This window comes from Brachionichthys hirsutus, chromosome 10, assembly GCF_040956055.1.
Source record: "Brachionichthys hirsutus isolate HB-005 chromosome 10, CSIRO-AGI_Bhir_v1, whole genome shotgun sequence".
NCBI classification, from domain to species: domain Eukaryota; kingdom Metazoa; phylum Chordata; class Actinopteri; order Lophiiformes; family Brachionichthyidae; genus Brachionichthys; species Brachionichthys hirsutus.
The window spans coordinates 5338694-5358025 of record NC_090906.1 but is presented as its reverse complement, the minus strand read 5'-3'; the positions used below and the strand labels follow the sequence as shown (position 1 = coordinate 5358025).

Below are 19332 nucleotides of genomic sequence, written 5' to 3'. Positions count from 1 at the left end.
CCATTCGAAAGTCAAAAAGCAAATTAAAAGAAAAAATATTTCAGGGAAAGCTGCCCTTGGGGAAATTTAGTATTTATTTACTCCGTTTATATTCTGTTGTGTCAGCACTTCCCTCAGCCAGGATAAGTGATCTGCCTTTTGTTTCCCCTTTCTTTATTCACAAGTGTCATAAAGGTGTATTCATGTGACAGTGCAAGTAGGACATATTTTACGTGTTTATATGAGACTGGAGTTGGGTTTATGTCCTCTTAAACAGGCTCTTTCTTATCTGTTGAGCCATCTTGTCAAGTTACAGGGGTAAACGCTAAGAATAGCTCCTTCTCCCCTCTCCACATATAAATGATGATCTCCCCTTTATAACAAGCTTCTCTATAATAAATGTATGAAAATGTCTTCCTCCTTCCCAGCCTATCTATCCATGCCTCCTTTTCTCCGCAAATGTCTCGCTCTGTTCTCCGCCACAATGGCAGGAGTATTTTCAGCACAGTGTTGAAACATGGATGGATGATGAAGACATTTCCTCTATGGCTGCTCATGCCACTCTTTCAGCAGTTGTCCAGCTGTAATGTGCAATGTGATTCTTTATTAGCTTCTGTAGAGCGAGATCTCATTTTCTACTTTCTAGCTTCACAAGGGGAGGAAATGTCTGGAAGGGATTATGGTGTCACATTCAAGGACACATTAGGAGGGATAATCAAAGCCAATCTGTTCTGTCTGTGTCGTTATAAAGCACCGATTTATATAGCTCACGTCTTTACTCAAAAACGTCTCTATACACCACCCCCCCTCCCCCCCCTCATTATGAGTTCCATGACTGCGTGAGTCAAAGATGTTGCTGTTGGTCACTTGATAATTTGGTGGTGGAGAAAGAAACAAACAGATCCTTTTTAAATTCAATAAAAATGGAAGTCTGTCAGAATATTACTTGTAGTAAGTAGTACCAGCAAAAATATACTTTAAATATCAAAAGTGAAAGCTGCTCCTTCTCCAGAAGACGAGAACCCTGTATTAAATTATTAATACTGCAGGTGCATTTTATATTGATCAAAAAGTTGGGAATATTTAATATTACATTTTATAAAAAATTAAAATACAAAGTGACAAATAAAAAATATGTCCTTTGAAATGTGTTCTGTTTGTCTTTGTTCTCGTTTAAGGTTCTTTTATTTTTCAGATGCTCACCAGTGAAGGGAACTTCCTGTCCATCCCCTAAACCTCCCACTAGACATCAATCATACGTCCATAGATTCAAATGTCCACACATTGAAATGCAAAACTAATTACACAGACGAAGAAAAAAAGATAGAAGATGGGTTCATTGTTTTCCCACATATTTTAGAAATTGTTTCAAAAATGAATTGCCAGAAACCAGGAAATGTCCCATGTCCCATACCGTATGTTGCAGCATGTCCCATACATCATGCTGTATGATTTTACACCCTCTGGAATGTTGAGATGAAATTCAAAGCAAAAATCAAGAGACACACTTAATACCCAATACCCCACTTACAGTAAGTGCAGAACTTGAGTACATATTTTTCCACTATCTTGTGGCTGCAACTGTAAATGTCTTACTCATTTATATAGCTCCAAAGCTTTCCACAAAGGAACAAGGTGGTTGCTGGGTGACAGAATATGGTTTTGACCAACACAATTTCCATGCAATCTCTCTCATTAGCTCCAGACGCACAACTTACTGAATAAATGAGAAGCGGCGGCAGCAGATTCCGGCTGCCACTCGTCCATCTCCAGTGTCACGCTGCAGGTCACAGTGGAAAATGCACCCTAGCTGAGAAGAAGTAATGTAGAGCGAAAATGCTGACAGACAGAGGATGCCACCACTCTACTAAACAAATACCTGACAGCATCAAGGTTTACTGGAAGTTCAGGGAGGAAACTCCAAAAGATAAAATGCACAAACTCGAATAACATTTTAATGATAAATACGACTCTAAATTTGAATCGCACCACACTTGTATTTCATGATTAAAGTATCTCTACCTACAGCACCTGCTGACCTTCCTTCATGGACACTGGAAACTCACCCTGCCCTTGAGAGTGCTGCTATGCTCTGTCTAGTATTTCTCTGTACATGTAAACACACGACTACCACGAGTACCATGCATTATGCTACTGCATAAGAACAGAATCTGACCAACTACTATACAAGAATATATTAGAATTAGAGTGAATTATTTAAATCGGACTGTTGAACTCAAGCAAGATAGAATAATGATAAAAAAAAAAACATTTCATAATTTAAAATCCATCCATTTTCTGCTCTGCGGGCCTCGGGATTTGCTGGAGCCTATCCCAGCTTGCTACGGGCAAGAGGCGGGGAACATCCCGAATTTGTCGCCAGCGCATCTTGGGGCATTATTTAAAATAAATTTATATATTAAGTAGTAGAAACAATTGCTCTTTCTCAAAAAAAACCCCAAAACAATCACCGGCCTTGTTAACCCATTACAGCAGGACAGGCAGGAGGTGATTGTTTTTCCTAGATTTGGGCAGGTGGTTCACTTTCCAGGGTGTCACTGATACACTTCCAGCATTAGTGATTTACCCACCATGGCGGCATCTGCAATGTCAATCAACAGCAGCCAGAAGGACAAGCAGAGGTCACCCGAACATCAGATAGTAACCATTTCGTAATTCCATCTAAATAGAAGCATCGCAGGCCAAGTATCCATATCGCTTGTCATGGGATCAGAACCTCGGTTTCAGTAAACCGATCCAACCAGATACTGCATGAGTCATTATTGTGTAATACTATAAAGCTATTAGTGTTTTATTAAGGTAAAAAAAATACACCGAAGTGAATATCTATTTACAGCTGTTTCACCTCTCATCATGCCTGATTCCCTCATCTCATTTGTTTCAAGTCTTCAATAGTGGCATAACATTTTCTACCAAAATAAAACCACATTTCCTAGAAGACCTCTTGTGTAACTCTTACAGCAATTAATTGTGAAGTAGTCATGATGTAATTATTTTTCTTTACATCAATAAAACATTTTTTTAAGTCCTATTGAGGAAACGAAAGGTTCAAAATTCTTTAGAGGAAAAAAAATCTCACATGGATTTAAACTTGAATTACTTTCTTATGTAATTATTTAAAAAAAATATTTATTTAGAAAACAAAGTGTATCTGTGATTAAGTTTTACGAACGAACTTGAACCCTGAATGAGCGTGACGCGGCACAAGAAACTACACCCACCCCCAGTCCAGAGTGTAACGTGAAAAATTATGCATTTGTACAGCAGTGTGATTTATAAGGGTTGGGGAAAATCTTTCATCTGCAACCTTGAAATAGATCATTAACCTTTCTTTATGCACAGCATTTTGGTAGACAAGTAAGATGATTAAAAGAATATAATAAAAAGGAAAACGGGCCAATATGAACCCCTGTCTGATAATACAACCTTCGTCATTATTATTAATGATTTTACCCAACAAAGAACATTATTTTAAACTCTGGTGTGAAACTGATTTTATGTTACGGCCTCAGTGATTCCTCCGGTCCCTCCATTCTGCCAGTCACACAGCGAACTCCTCTGATTGACTGGCCTGGCTTTGCTTGAGCGGCTGTGCCTGTCTGGCTACGGCTCACTCCATTACACGTCTAAATGACTAATTAATGCTCCCTGGGACAGGCGACACCCGTTCTTGAAGATCCATTTACGCCCTCATCCCCACATGGCGCTGACTAGACCACACTGGTACTTCGTCACTTCTCCCTCACCTCCATCCCCTTCCCACTCATCTTTTCATCTTTTATTTATCAGCTATAGTAGAAACTTGTTGAAGGAGCAGATTGAAAGAGAGGTGGAGCAGACAGAAGTGCAGGCTGCATCTGAGATGGGAGAAAGAATGAGATAGGAACCCTGAGGTGGACGATGTGCTGCTAATCTTTACTGCTTGGTTGTTTTCTTAGATGAAGCCTGACCTCTGCCTGTTTGTGCTAGTAGAATGCCCACACTTCTCTGCACCGTCAGATTGATATGGTCCAGTAGTGTTAGACCTTGTGTGTGTGTGTGTTGGTATGTATCAATCACATTATATATCATCACAGTTGCTGCAGAGTCCTTCAACTTCTCACTCCCAGTTGCTTTTAAAGAGGTAAACACTTTAAAACACACACACACACACACACACACACACACACACACACCCTTCAAACACTTTCACAGCTAAAAGTATATCTCTGCAGTCAAGGGAATAAACTATTCAAGAACTCAAGTCATTTTCATGCAAAATGTAAATTAGTGCTGCTAATGAGCTAAAGGTAAGAAGTAAGGAGGCTCTGCTGCTGCTGCACTCGGGGAAGGAGACAGCAGTTTAACACACAGTATCAGTTAGAGAGCAACCCTTAAAAGGTCAGGGTGTAGGATGTGATGCTGAGCTGCAGCCAGTTTGATGATGAAGGTGCAGATACTGTCTCTGATGTAGGTATTATGTTCAGCCAATGGTGGAGGATCAACATCTGCTGCACTAAATGTTTCACGACCTTTAGGTCTATTCTGTTACATGGCCTTTTTTCCATGAGGCGACTGACCCATGTTGAATTATGAGTCCAGCATAATTATGAACCAACCACAGATCAGGTTGGTCGTTCAAACAAGGTGAAGGTATGACAAATGGGAGGATGAAAGAAGACCTTTAGGAGACTGCATGAGTGGCTTGAACATATAAAAAAAACACGCAAAACGTAATAAAAAAATACAGCATATGTAGTACATGCAAAAGTAGCATACTGCTTCTAGTTCATCATTTATACCAGAAACAAAAGGTAACAACGGGAAGAAATACTCGCTGGCTAACTTCAGCTGGTCAGTCGCACACAATTATACAAGCACAAACACACACACACACACACACACACACAAGGGCTGCCAAGAGGAAATCAATTCCGAGGTTCAGTGTCAAGTTGAAGGCCGCAAGCAGGGCACCCTAACAACATCCCAGCGATGGCCTTTGAATAGCAGCCACCTCTAAATCAACGCTCTGCGCTGGCAGATGGAGCGGACACCTGCGGAGCAGGCGATGGGGTCCAGGGAGGCGAGGAGGAGGACTGATGCCCTTGTTTGTTTGGAGGAAGAAATACTGCGCCGTACGCCTTAATAGGCAAAACAACCCGACGTAAATATGGCCCGTTGAGCTTATCAGGAGCACCAGCAGGAAGAGCGTTCTCAATCATTCTCTATCTCGGCCTCTCTTGTTGTCTCTCGGGCTCAGCTTTCTCATCGCTGCCGTCTCCCAGTGTCTATATTTACATCCCTGCCATAGTCATTTGTGTCGGGCCCGTTCCAGATTTAGTGCTCTCTGACCGAGCAGCAAAGTGGAATAAGCTCACGACTCCCCAGTGCCATGCCGATATGAACAAACACAAAGACGGAAATGTCCTCTGTGGTTCCTGTTGACCTTTAAAAGAATAGTTATGGGGCTGGTGCCTGTTCCTTTTCCTATATTAAGTAACACTCTTCGTCTTTATGTCTTGAATTACATGTCGGTGAATTTCGAAGGACTTTCAACGGAAACAAGACCGCAAGGTTTTTTTTGAAATGCTCCTCTTGGACAGGGTGTTTGACTGTACTTGTACTGCTCTAACATTCTAACTAATAAATATATTCTTCATAAATGTATTCATCATCATCATCAATTGATACTCAGTGTATAAACTGCAGTGCCTTATACATGTGACAATATTGTCTGGGTTTGTTTTGGCCCCTTATCTTAGAATTAAGGTATAATTACAACATAGTTTTTAAAAAAAATGCACTTGTGTTTTAGACCAGTGCTCCTCAACCTTTTTTTCACGTCAAGCTGGAAAGTATTTCAAAACACGCCGCCTGCCTTCCCTGAGTAGCAGACATGTGTCCACAGCACCTCAGTCCATCCCTGCACTCCCTTCACTGAAATACTCCCTTCACACTAATCCATCATTGAGGACAGTAGCAGAATTGAATGACAACACTTAAAACAAATGGGTACTCCTTCGCCAATGATCCAAAACCTCCCCCAAAGTCACAACTTAACGTTTTATTATTCATTCATTTGCGATCTGCCGGTTGCTCCTGTGCCAGGAGCGGCAAATCTTTCTCTGAAACTTGCTCATTGTGATTGCGTTCTCTTTCCAGGTGAATAAAACACTCCTCACCTTTGCTGCCTAGGGAAAGATGATTTGTTGTTAGGGGTGCTTTAATGCTGGCACTCATTCCTTGGCGTGACATTTTCACATTCCAGGCACATAGGGAGAGAGCTTGATGGATCTTACAGCAGATTAAGCTATACCACAAGTAGCTGTCATAATGTCTTTTCCTTGCTTTGCTGGCGGCTCCACCGCCGTCTCTACCGCTCCATAGTGAAGCTGATTCAGGTTCAGAGGCAGATTTATCTAATTATGGTAACTTTCCTTTTTAAACCCATTCCATTCTTGTCTGTGTCTCACACAACAACTTTTGTAATGCTTCAGTTACACGCTGATAAACACTGACCATTCACGCAGCCATTACCCAACTGTGCAATAACTTGTCATAGGCTATCTCATAAATTGACACTGTAAAAAAATGACGCGAGAAAAACTTTGTTGATGTATGCGGCAATTTATTTATTTTTCTTCGATCTTCTTCTTTGTCCGCCACTAAATATTCAGTTTAGCGCAGAATGATCTCGACTGTGACAGAAATTAAAATTAAGTCTAGATTTTCCACTTATGCCACCGTATTGATCCATCCTTCCATCCATCCATCCATCATGAGGAAAGGACCCATGTTTGAACGTGAACCCAGAACCACATTGTTGTGAAGCCGCACAGGAGCTGCTCTTTCAGATGACAGATTAGAGTAGAATTTAATTTAAAATAATTTGAACATAATGCTGTAACTCGAGAAGTTTGATGCGGAAAGGAAAAAGACCTGCTCACTTGGATTTTATATCATCCTACAACAACCTCGTCATAATAAATGGGCTCATGTCCTTTCATCTGAGGGATTCTGTTGGAACAGAAAGTAATTAAGAGATGAGGAAACAGCGCGTGAAACATTATCATTTAATTCACAATAACTCATTCAAATTGGCTCTTGTGCTAATATATCATCATCATCATCATCACATTTTCTTTTGTGTTTTTTTTTTTTGTCAAATGGAAAAATAAAACATCCTGCAAATTGTGACTCATCATCTTTAAGTGGTTATTTTTCATTTGATCAGACAAAGACACAACAAAGACACAACAAAGCCATCACCAAATACACAACACCCAAATAGATTTCAGATACAAATTGAATATGCAACATTTGACACAATCAGTTATCCAGTTAAAATTGAGAAGAGGGCTTTCTCAAATAGACCTCTCTCTCTCTCTCTCTCTCTCTCCCCCGCTCTCTCTCTCTAAGGAAGCAGCTTTTTACATAATCAGCTGTTGTCCATCGTCCTGTGTGAACTCATCCTTTCTCCAGACAGATGTAGATCAGAGTGACATGTCTGTGGAAAGCGCGTTTTCTTCTTCTTCTTCTTCTTCTTTTATCCTGACGGTTCAAAGTAACCGGTACCGGACGGGTTAGACTTCTTGCATGCCTTGGCTGAGAGGATTTGCGAGACACTTCTGAAGATGTGGACGTTCCACAGCATCACCATTTCCACGCGCCTTTTCTCTGCGCGTAATCGCTGGCGTTACGCGGCAGCGGTGTGTTTGTTGTTTCTGCCCGTCCGGATGGACGACGCCTGCCCGTCGTCCTGCGTCTGTGCCAGAGACTCCGGGACAGTGACCTGCCGCGACGGAGAGGACACCGAGCTACCGAGAGACATCCCGGGCTGGACGTCCGCTTTTATACTCCAAGGGAGAAACGTCTCAACTTTGCAGCGCGGTGCGTTCAGCGTCAACGGCACGGAGTCGGCGATGGCAACACTCTCCCTGTCCCACAACGGAATACGGACTATTGAGCCGTACGCCTTCCTGGGACTTCCCCGACTGCGTGCGCTGGATCTGAGCCACAATCAGCTGACGTCTATCTCGGCCAGGGCTTTCCACGGGTTAGCGGAGCTGCGTTCTCTTCACCTCAATGCCTCCATTTGGCCCCGGGCCGCGACGCAGCTCGCAAATGCCCTCAGCGCGCAAAGTTTGCGCAACCTCCATAGACTGGAGTTGGCGGGGAACATGCTGACGTCCATACCGCTAACGAGATCCGACATGCACGACCTCCACGCGTTGGTCCTGATCAATAACTCGATAGAGAGCATCGGGTGGGAAAACGTCACCAGTTTGTTCCAGCACAGGCGCGTCCGCGTCTACTTGTCGTTCAACCCCTTCCGATGCAACTGCGAGCTGGAGCCGTTCTACTCCTGGCTGAAGAACTCCACGCAGTGTGCGGACGCGGGGCGCCTCCTGTGCAGCGAGCCGGAGGCCAAGAGGGGGCTCCCCGTGGAGAAGCTCCACAGGGAGGACGTGGATTGCATGAAGGAGAACCTCGAGGCGGTCTCCTACGTGTTCCTCGGTCTAGTGCTGGCTCTGATCGGGGTGGTGTTTCTCATGGTGCTCTATCTCAACCGCAGAGGCATCAAAAGGTGGATGAATAACATCCGGGAGGCGTGCAGGGACCAGATGGAGGTCTACCATTACCGCTACGAGCAGGACGCGGACCCGAGGCTGGCCAACGTGGCCGTTTAACCTGCAGAGACCCCACACTGGCGTGTGTTAGGGAGGATGGGGGGGGGGGGGGGGGGGCTGAGGTGATTCACTGGTTACATGCTGGCATGAAATAAAAACTGTTTTTAAAATAGCAACAACAAAAAAACGCAATCATTATCAGCGACTGGCGGCGGTAAGGTATCCCCGTGCACTGAGGTGTGCACAGAACTTGCCAAATTTCAATCACCATGAGATTATTGTACTATATTGTGTATATATATTGTGTATCATGTCGATTTACAGGCTACAGCAGCTTGTAAACCTTTGTCCCATTCACAAAGGGGCAAACACGCAGTCCAAAATTGAAAAAGATGGATTGAAATTAGATTACTGGATACTGATAATACGCTGCAGTGAAAACCAAACCAGTCCATCCTGTTTTATATCTACCGGTGGAGGAGTCAAGGGGACTGGGGGCAGGTGTACGACAAAGTGAACCATAAAGTTCCATCATCTGCCACGTGGGTTAAGTAATCAGCCTTCTTTATAAGTATTATCTCTGATATTACTCACATGTGTATCATTTGAACACCAGGTCAGTTATCAGGAAAAGGACAGAGTGTATCAATGCATGTGATTGTTGTAGGATTATAAAAGAAAAGCAACCAAACAAACTCCTAATAAAAAAAAAGGTCAAATGAAAATGCTGAGTTAGCAGTGTTCTTCACATTTCATCATAAGGAAATATTGACTTCATGCAGCTTTAGACGCTGAACAGGAGAAATGTTTTATTTTGCCTCATATTACTTCTGAATTTGCTGAAAGGCGTTAACGCGAGCTTTGGTTAGACGTCTGATTGCCGCCGATGGGATCACACAATGGTCTAAGATCTCACCCTGTTTGCTTCTTGCTGCTCTTCAAGCACCAACGAGATCCATTTTCTATACCATTCATTGCAGGCCCACATGCAGGAGGAGGGTTGTTGGGTGAGAGAGCCGGCGTACACATTGGTCATGTTGACCATTCCTTTACAGGTCTGATACAAAGAGAAACGATCATTCGCACCCGCATTCCAAAATGACCAGGACCCCAGGACGTCATCGTGGAGTGACAATGTGTCACACGCTGCACTACAGACTACCACGGCAGCGTTCGTCTCATCGGCACGGGGTCATGATGAAAGCCTGGATCTTTCTACGAACCTCTAACTAAAGGCCTCCAGCTGTGATCGCAGGGATTTGGAGCCAAGGTCATGAAATAAGGGAAGAAAAAAAAAAAGCAGGGGAGTAGAAAAGAGATCATGTTCATTCAAAGAACAGATGAAAGGGAAAACTTATATTGTGTGAAACCAACAGGGATTTCTCTGGTGATTATTTGCCTCACAAGTAAGTGTGCCTCACTTCTAATGTAATTAATAGGATCAGTTTCATCTCATCCGCATTCACGTGGCTTTAAATCACAATGTGGTTAATGTTCATGAGGCCTAATGAGGAGCGCTCATCGTGTTCATCGTGACTGTCTGTTTGTAAACTCTTGATGAGGGTGTTCCTCCATGTCAGCAGTGCAGGAGCCGCCTTTATGTAACAGGGACATTGCAATGTGAGTTGTCACTTATCATAGCAACATGGCATGATGACATGGCGGCGCACCGGCCACAGTAGCGTTGCACAAAGGCTGGCAAAAAGGCATCATGAGGAAAGCAGCGCTCACGGAGCGGCTGCTCTGATTTCACTCAGACAAACACACACCGCTCGAGTGTGGGAGGCGAGTGCGGAGTGGAATTTCCAAGGAATGATGAATGGATTGGACTATTAAGCGTCACAAAGAAATCATAAATCACACGTGGCAGAGGCGTTAATGTGCGCAAATATGTTTTATTGGGATTCATGCACTTCCTAGCTAGAGTCATCAATCCTGGAATCTGCTCTGTAAAGATGGGCAAATAAAAAATGTAGTGATTACAACTGATATTGTGACAGCAAGTCGTCTGCAGGGTGACATGACGGCCCGTGATTTAATGCAGGCGATTGGGATTCCGGGACATAAACACAGATTGTGGTCACAGAGGAATTGCCTCCTCCTTTTCAAAATGACAAAATGGATCTTCTAGATTCACTTGAGTATTCCGCTTGCCACTTGTCTGTGCTCCACTTTTTGTTTTCTGGTCATTTTGCCACATTGTCCTCATAAATACACTCAAAGACATCCTCTCTGCCCCCCCCCCCACCCATTTCTGTCCTTCCTTCTCGCTCAGTCCACGTCATCCAAATGACTTTTTCCAGTTGAGTGACTCTTTAAGGACACAGGGACAGGGTTTAGGCAGAGCCCAGAAAAAAAGGAAGGACATAGTAAAGCAAAGATAAAGAAAGGGGAGTTCTTGAGTCCAGGCATCAAACGTCCTTGCCTTGTGCACAACAATGACTCACTACCTTGTTATTTATGAGAACATCACGGGACGGACAAAAGCCAACTGCGATCTGACGGAGATGCTCGGAAAGTCTGCCGCTACGGGAGAATTCAATCATACTGAACTGCAGGACGCTTTCTAGCGTATCCTCCACTGGAACACTTTAAACGCGATGGGTAATATCTGAACGTCTCACGGCACATCGACCGCTGATTGAACAGGATGGCTTTCTTTATGCATGCATCCGACAATAAATGCTGCAGACGGAATCTGCAATGAAGGCAGCATGGCCGCCGTTTGTTGCTTGCCCAGGTGAGACTGGTGTCCCGGGAAGCAGAATATGAGACATTTATGACGCGTTGAAATGAGCCTACTACGCATTAGACTATACTCGACTACTGTCTGAAGAAAAGGGAAGCGGTTTGGTTGGCGGTGTTGCTGTAGGTAGATGGAAGTGGAGGGTTCACATCTGTCTAGTTAGACACAGTTTAAAGCCACACTGCACACACACACACACACACACACACACACCTGAAGGGTGTGCCTTGACTAATGAGGAATGTTTTTACACACAAATTAACGGAGAGACGATTGAGCAGAGGGCAAACCACGTAGCAGTGCTAGGGCGAAACTTCTGGGGTTCGGTGCTCTGCTCAAGGGCACCTCAGCAGTGCTCAGAATGCAAACCGGAACCTCTACAACCACCAGTCCACATTTCACAGTCCACTCGCCTAAAGCTGGTCTTGAAAAAGCCACTCTCTGGTTCTCAAGCCAAGTGTTTATGGACTGAGCTACTGCCGCGCCGAACGGCGAGACAGCAATGTTTAACCCTCAATGATGCACAATCAAAACATGTTTTGTTTGTTTGCATCATATGCGACCTTTAGGTCAAAAGCCCAATGGCAGGAGAAGGTTATCTGACTCCAACTTTATCAAAAATATTTTTTTTATTGCTGTATTGCTGTGAACATTTTCAAATCTGAAATGGAGCTTCGGTGCTTTGTTTGTATAGTCGGAAGAGAACTGGAAGTGACGTGTGATTTTCAATTTCCTTCCTTTGCTATCAGTGTCCTACACAACACTGGTGCACTTGTACGTTCTTCATAAATCTTCAGCAAGTCACAGCAGTCAGAAATGAATTGCAGCTTGGATTCAGTGAACAGCAAACAGTCGCTGTTTATGAAAGAAGAAAAGGGTCAATGGATGGACATGAGACACTGAAGAACGACCGATGATGCTGTGTCTTTCTCTCTGCCAGGTATGAAGGTACTTATTGGACTGAAAAGTTTTGTTTTTGGTTATACCAATGGCATAAATGCAGAGTCAGTGGCTGATTGCTTATATCTGCTGCATTAATTTTAGTATAATCAAAAGCCATTGCATCAGTCCCATCAAACAGGGTTAGGTTGCCTTTAGAATGTCATCATTCTTTTTTTTTTTCTTCTGTGAGATCAAAGATCACGCGGGAAGTTCACATCTGGAAAAGCAGAGGGCAGCGGCAGCGCTCAGCTTGATCTTTATTCATCCTGGACTCTGTGTAAATACAGATTGCTGGTCGTTTGACCTTCGACCAGAAGAACACGCTCAGTGTTAACAAGCTGCGCAGGTGCCTCAGATCGTTACTGCACTAATTATACCATCTGACTTTCTTGCCGTTACCAAGAAGGAATCATCAGTGTGTGGAATGAGCTCATGGGAAATGCACAGAGAGAGCACACTGACATTTACGCCTCAGATTTCACACTTTAATTTTGATCAAATGCCTTCCAGCAAAGGGCTCAGGTGCTGGTTCTGGATCGGATGAATCTGTCAGCAGCAACTGTTCAAATGTGCGCCACATGCTCGGTTTGGCAGAATGATTGGCAAGGTGACAATGAGGCACAGGATAATTCAGGCACCGGGGCAGTTATCAAAATGTGACTCCAAAATCCAATGATGGCAGTTTCTGTGCGCATCACAGAGAAACCTCCTGAGGACCTTCAGGCTGTTCTTCTTTCTTAAAAACCTTACAACATTTTTCACAATGTCTTTTGTACTGAATACTCTCAGCAGCTGACTTAACTAAGCTTTTTGGGGCCTGCTGGGCTGTCCTCCCAAGAATAACTGCAGCCTTTAATATGCAAATGAAATAATTACATTATATGGTGTGCATCCGCTGTCGGCTCATCATGCCATGTTAAACAAGAAATCTTAGTAGCAGCTTGAAACCCGTATGGTATCTTGGGGAAAAAAAGAAAATCAGATATGGCAAGAAAGTTTGTCCTTGTCCAGCTTGTCCGAGGACACTGTAGCAGCATTCAGTCTCGACTAATGTCAAAAATGAGTCGATGGTAATGTTCTGTGTTTGACAGATCAGCCCCGTGCGTCTGTTTCTGAGCAGACTTTAGCCAATACATCCAACAAACAGCGCCAATGTTCTTACTTTAAAGGTAATTAGCAAGCACACACACGAGTGACTGCATTTTAAAAACTGATCTGTATGTATTTTATTTAGACATTTTTAGTCACTGAAGCAATTCTAGTAATTGTAAGAAAAGATTTAAATATTGTAAAAATATTGTAAAAATGATTCATCTTCATTATTATGGGCTTTCTTCCGATCAATCTAACCACACTTTTCCTGGAGCTTTACTAATTATCTGCCAACTAGACTGTCTGGGCAGGATGAATATGTGATGGGCGGCATATCAGTCAAATGTCTGTGAAAATAAATGCAGTGTCTGCAGTTTGAATATTTCATGCTGTCCTTCAGGCCAGAGAAGCGGCACATTGTCTGACCGATCTTAACATTGACCCGTTTCCACACAGAAAGCTGCAGCTGCTCTGACAGGCTTGACAGGCTGTTGCTTTGTGAGCAATGGCAAACCTCTGTCCTCACCGCCCATTATCACAACGTCAGCATCATCATCCAACAAGCCACGGCAGTTCTTTCTCTCCCATTTATATGTGGGCATAAAAGTCGTCACTGAATCAAGTCTGTAGAGCACTTAGAGACAGTGCTGCCTTGTCACAATGAGATATTTAAAAGCACAGTTGCTCCATTTAATTAGTAGTAGTTTGTGATGATTCTTCATTGGTAATAACTGAGTTGACCCCCATTTAGTTAACTTTTTTTTCCTCAGAGATGAGAGAATTTAGCAACTGATTGAACGACCCTTTCTTGGCTTATTGCCACATATTGTGGTGTTTTTTTTGTTTGTTATGTGTGTCCTTTTTTATATATACCGTATATATTTAGTTTGTAAATTGCATTGCACAGTACAACTATGAGAGAAAAGAAACATCTCTTTATCACCAAGTTTGGTTATTTTTGATGTGTCCTAAAACTTTTGACTCTTTCCAAATTGTCCCACTGTGGTCTTCTCTAGACAAATGTTCTTTAACAATTAATTTGACTTCCAGGCCCTGTAACAGAAATATTGGGACAAGGTTTTCTTTTTAAACTATTTTAACCTATTGGCATAGAAAGGCAGGGTGGACTGATACATTAATTTTAGTATAATCAAAAGTCAGTGTAAGTGGATCTGCCATCAACCAAATTCTCTTTCAATCATATTTTTTTCCTGCACCAGGTATAATCAATCAGCCACTGACTCTGCATTTATGCCATTGGTCTATATAAAACTATAGCAAGTTTCCCCCAGTGCGGGATAAATACTTTATATTTTGGAGAAGAGAACACAATCACTGTGTCAGTACTTGGTTTCAGCAGATACCATGAACCATTTAGATAATGCATCTGCGCAACACTTGTATCCATTACCAGCAGCGTGACCTTAATTTAGTGCACCTTATGTTTATCGCACTTGGCCCACTAATTATAGGAGGTGACCGCGTCAGGGGCATCAGTGTTTTGCACAGGAGATGGGACTGTTGGTCTATCTGCTGCAGCCGGGGGGACTATTTAGCAGGAGCTCTAATGACTCATTAACATCAGCAATCACCCCCTTCCCATGCAGTTTTAATTCCAAGAGACCCTAATAGATGCCGATGAGATTAAATAGGTTTAAATCTGAACATTTCAAGGTTTGTCTGTTATCGGTAGGAAGCATTATTTAGCAATGACATCACAAATGGCGCTCATTAGCAGGGTTTCCCAGAGTCAAACAGGATGGGGAAGGTCTTATTGTTTGGGGTCCTGCGTCCTTTTAGGAAATCCTATTCATTTCCGTTGTCGCTACATTATGTGGTCAGACAGTATATTTTTTATGGACTTGTTTATCTGTGTGTACCAATAAACTAAGTCTTAATTTCCCATCATATTACATAAATCTATAGTCATTTTATGGCGACAGCATGTCGCCATAAAATGTCACCAGCTTTGATTACTGACTTCGATCATTTGTTTATTGGACAATCAGCCGGGCCATTTCATTTTTTTATTAAATCGCTATAGATCCAAAATGTTAACTAATAAATTGTATTTTATGGTAATAGATTTGTTCTCCTTTTGTAAAAAAATAGACGACAGCAACATGTGAATAAATATACATTTATGTTGATGTTTGAAGTTCTACTTAAGGATTTATGATTGGAGGGTGAAGCGTGAGTGTTTTTTTAATGTGTGGGTATGTGTTTGAAAGTGTGCATACTGTAAAGATGAAGCATAAGCTTTATCGATATTTATAATGCAAAATTATTCATCCCCCTATTGAACATTAGGTTTATTGGCAACATATGATATTTATCAGCTACTGTATTTGAAATAACAAAATTAACAAGAACAATTTTTATTTTATTATTATTATCTTTTGGGGGGGGTGATATTTTTTATTATCATATTTATATTGTTATTATTATTATTATTATTATTATTATATGTGTATACAGTATACTGTATATTTTTTATTAAAACCCTTCCCTTTCGTTAAAGCTGTCACATGTGGATTAAAAAGTTCAATGGGCAATTTACCTCTGGACAAGTTGTGAAATAAATTAGTCAATAAAGTTGCATAAAATAAAACATCAAAGAGGTGCAAGTGCGCAGAGCACTTGAATAAATGTTCACATGGTTATAGTTCAGCGCCGACTATTAGCTGCAGCGGAACCCTTGTTGTAGCGCCGGAACTATTTTAGGGTTGCACCTTGGTCCTTCGCTGAAATATGTCCTCGTGCCTATGCTGGTGTTACAAACTTAACTTCAGATAATCGACTGGTATATGTACTCGAGAAGACACAGAGGTAAGAGTGAGCGGAATGTTAACACTTTCTTAAGCCAGATTAGTTTTCTAACGCGAGTGATGACGTCATACGGGTGAATCCACCGAACAACCGTAGTGTTAAATGACAGCTGTAGCCTGACATTAGCATCATTTGCTGTCTTTACTTGAAACAGACATAGAAACGACGTTCTTAAGTAAAGCAGAACAGCAATTATATATCTAAAAGAAAAATGTATGTCCTTTTTTGTTTTTTTAGTAAGTACTCATAATAAAATGCTCTCACTGGAGGCACTCAAGTGTAACAGGAGGCGCATAATGTTTAATCTGCAAATGAACTTTTATTGCCCCCTGCATTATAGCAGTGAAACAAAAGTAAGCTCAATTGAGTCATAAATGGACCAGAATTACTTGCATTGTTTGTCTAAATGAATGAGAAAGTGCTGCTGAATTCATTACAAGAAATGTCGACTTAACTTACATTTCATAGCAGAGTTCAGCAGAGTTCAGCAGAGCAAGCATAATGATTATTGTTGTTGTTGCTGCTCACAGACGACCCACATTGTCGCCGCTGTGCATTGAAACAAGATGACTTCCCCGTCTCCCCATGACCGGAGTCGTAAACAAGACGATGACGATGAGGATGACCCCGTTGATCGCATGATATCCCACACTGGGTGTGCTGAGCTGCATTATGCTGTTCAGGAGTGCATGGCTGAACACCAGGACTGGCGAGTTTGCCAGAGCCACGTTCAGACTTTCAAAAACTGCATGATGAATTTCCAAAGTAAAAAGAGAGGACAGACGGGGAGGCAGCAGCCAACCTCCACCCAGTCTGCACCTAGCTGAACTCAATTGAACTTGGAATGTGTTGAGAACCTGCTTGATATATTTGAGCTAGAAAAGACTATATAATTGTATAATTTGTTAAGTACAGATGTTCATTAAAATGAAAATAGAGGGTGTTTATCGTAAATATAACACCAAAACCACAACTAAAACTATTGTCTGGCCATCATATATGAATATGTCCAATCAAAATTTGTAATAACATTGTTTTCTTTATTATCCATTTAAAGATGCATGCATTTTTTCCCCAGGCTTTTTACTTTTGCTTCAAAATTCTATCGGTGTACAAATAAAAGAAATTGAGTTAATTCAGTGGTTTATTTTTACTACATACAGCCTCTTTCAGAAATAAAAAGCATATTCACAAGAAACAAACTTTATAGTTTTGAATTCCAGGACACATACAAGATTTATATTTATATTCACACTGAAACAATTATTTATAATGTTGTCATTTGCATTATTTAAAGTCTGATATTTCATCACACAGGAAATTTCACTTGATTTACTGATCTATCAATACGTGGAATGACAAAAGCATGATGCGAAGATTATATTGCAAAAATACATAAAAACAAAAGAAAAGATTAAAAAATGGTCACATTATGGCTATTTTCTTGACTTTGACTTTTCTACTGATTTTTAACAACCTTTTCACAGATTCTTTGATTTCTTGTGTCTGCAGAACATAAATAATTGGATTTAACATGGGAGGAAATAGGGAAGTCAGAGACAGGTTAATAATCCTGGCATTTGAGTGTATATTTTCCATTAAAGTAAACGTGATTAACAATGGGATGAAGTAGATTGCAACTAATGAGAGATGACCAATGCATGTTTTAAAAGCCTTGAGTCCTTGATGAACTGTGGCCACTTTAGACAAAGTATAGCAAATATAGAGGTAACTTATTAAAATGAAAGCGAGTGGAATCCAGAAAATGATAACTGGATACAAACAGCTAACCACATAATTGGGGAAATGGTCATTACATGCCAGCCGGTAGATCTGGCCATGGTCACAGAAGTAGCTGTTAATAAGCACAGACTTACAGAAGGAAAGCCTTGTAATAAGACAAACTGCAATTAGTACAGCAGTTATAATAAAGGCCCAGAAAGAAGCAATCATGGTAAACATAAATCTGTGGGTCACCTTCACCATATAATGCAGGGGGAAGATGATGGCCACCAGTCTGTCGTAGGAGAGCGCAACAAGATTAAGAGCCTGCATTGAAAGACAGGTGTAGCAGAAAAACAGGTAGGTCAAGCAGTCATTGTAGGAGATGGCGTGATGGTTAAACAGAAAGGTGTCAAGAATCTTTGGCACCAAAGCAGAGTTACCAAACAAGTCCACAAATGCAAGGTTAAAAACAGCAATATATTTAGGAGCTCTCAGATTATGATCCAAACATATTACCAGCATTACCATTGTGTTTCCCAGCACTGAAACAACATAAACAAAGATGAGAAATACATAGTAAAATTTGACATGGGCCATACCGATGAATCCACCTATTATAAAATATGCAGGACGCACAAATGTGATGTTTTTTCCCAGTGCAGAATTGAAAAGGTCCATTTTAGATGAATTGTTTCGACAATCTTACTGTCCAAAGCACTGTGTTGAACAGGACTGCAAGTGAGCGCTGTGCTCTCTCTGAGCTTCTCTCGATGTCTGTTTGATGATAAAACTCTGATGAGCTTTAACCGTTTTGCAGTCAACGTCTTTGTTTACGTCAGTGTCTGTTCCCTTGTGTCAGTGAGCATCAAGCCATGGTTACTGTTTGCCCCAATTTACTGTCTTGACGACTTGTTGTAGAGATATTAGAAAATGAAACGACGCCAAAACATTTCAGACCAGTCAGTCTGTATTTTTTATGGCCACAATGATGAACTTGGATTTATAGATTCAGTATTTAACATGTTTCACAAATCTCAACATTTCACATCACAGGCAGGCATGCAGGAGTTTCTTCTTTATGCCGGTCTCAAGCCTGGATAAATACAAACTTGCATCAGGAATGGCATGCAGTGTAAAAATGTGACAAACTACAAGAAGATTTCCTCAAAATAAAAAGGAATGAACTGAACAAATTTCAAAGCAGATTAAGGCAAATGCTCACTTTATATACCGTAAATAAAATTGGCTTGATTTGTGTGTCATTAAATCTTTCTTGTTTTTTTCTAGATGTGAAAAGCAGAACAAAAATGTATTCTTTTTTTTATCATCAAATAAACATCAGTTTAGAGACACCTTCTTTTTCCATCAATACAATTTAGGCATATCTGT

The 19332-nt window shown here is 41.5% G+C and overlaps 3 protein-coding genes across 3 annotated transcripts; 2 read left to right on the top strand and 1 right to left on the bottom strand.

The window, feature by feature from the left end:
* The first annotated feature begins 378 nt into the window (after positions 1 to 378).
* Positions 379 to 8669, top strand: tpbgl (trophoblast glycoprotein like). The gene is made up of 2 exons (XM_068744972.1): positions 379 to 390; positions 7614 to 8669. The coding sequence occupies exons 1-2, from the start codon at positions 379 to 381 to the stop codon at positions 8667 to 8669; spliced, it is 1068 nt and encodes a 355-aa protein (XP_068601073.1).
* A 7463-nt stretch (positions 8670 to 16132) lies between these two features.
* Positions 16133 to 17323, top strand: coa4 (cytochrome c oxidase assembly factor 4 homolog). The gene is made up of 2 exons (XM_068744942.1): positions 16133 to 16218; positions 16749 to 17323. The coding sequence occupies exon 2, from the start codon at positions 16785 to 16787 to the stop codon at positions 17043 to 17045; it is 261 nt and encodes an 86-aa protein (XP_068601043.1). The 5' UTR covers positions 16133 to 16218; positions 16749 to 16784; the 3' UTR covers positions 17046 to 17323.
* A 320-nt stretch (positions 17324 to 17643) lies between these two features.
* On the bottom strand, positions 17644 to 18621 carry LOC137900224 (olfactory receptor 1500-like). Its single transcript, XM_068744286.1, has one exon. It carries the CDS (start codon positions 18619 to 18621, stop codon positions 17644 to 17646), a length of 978 nt encoding a protein of 325 aa, XP_068600387.1.
* Between the last annotated feature and the right edge of the window lie 711 nt (positions 18622 to 19332).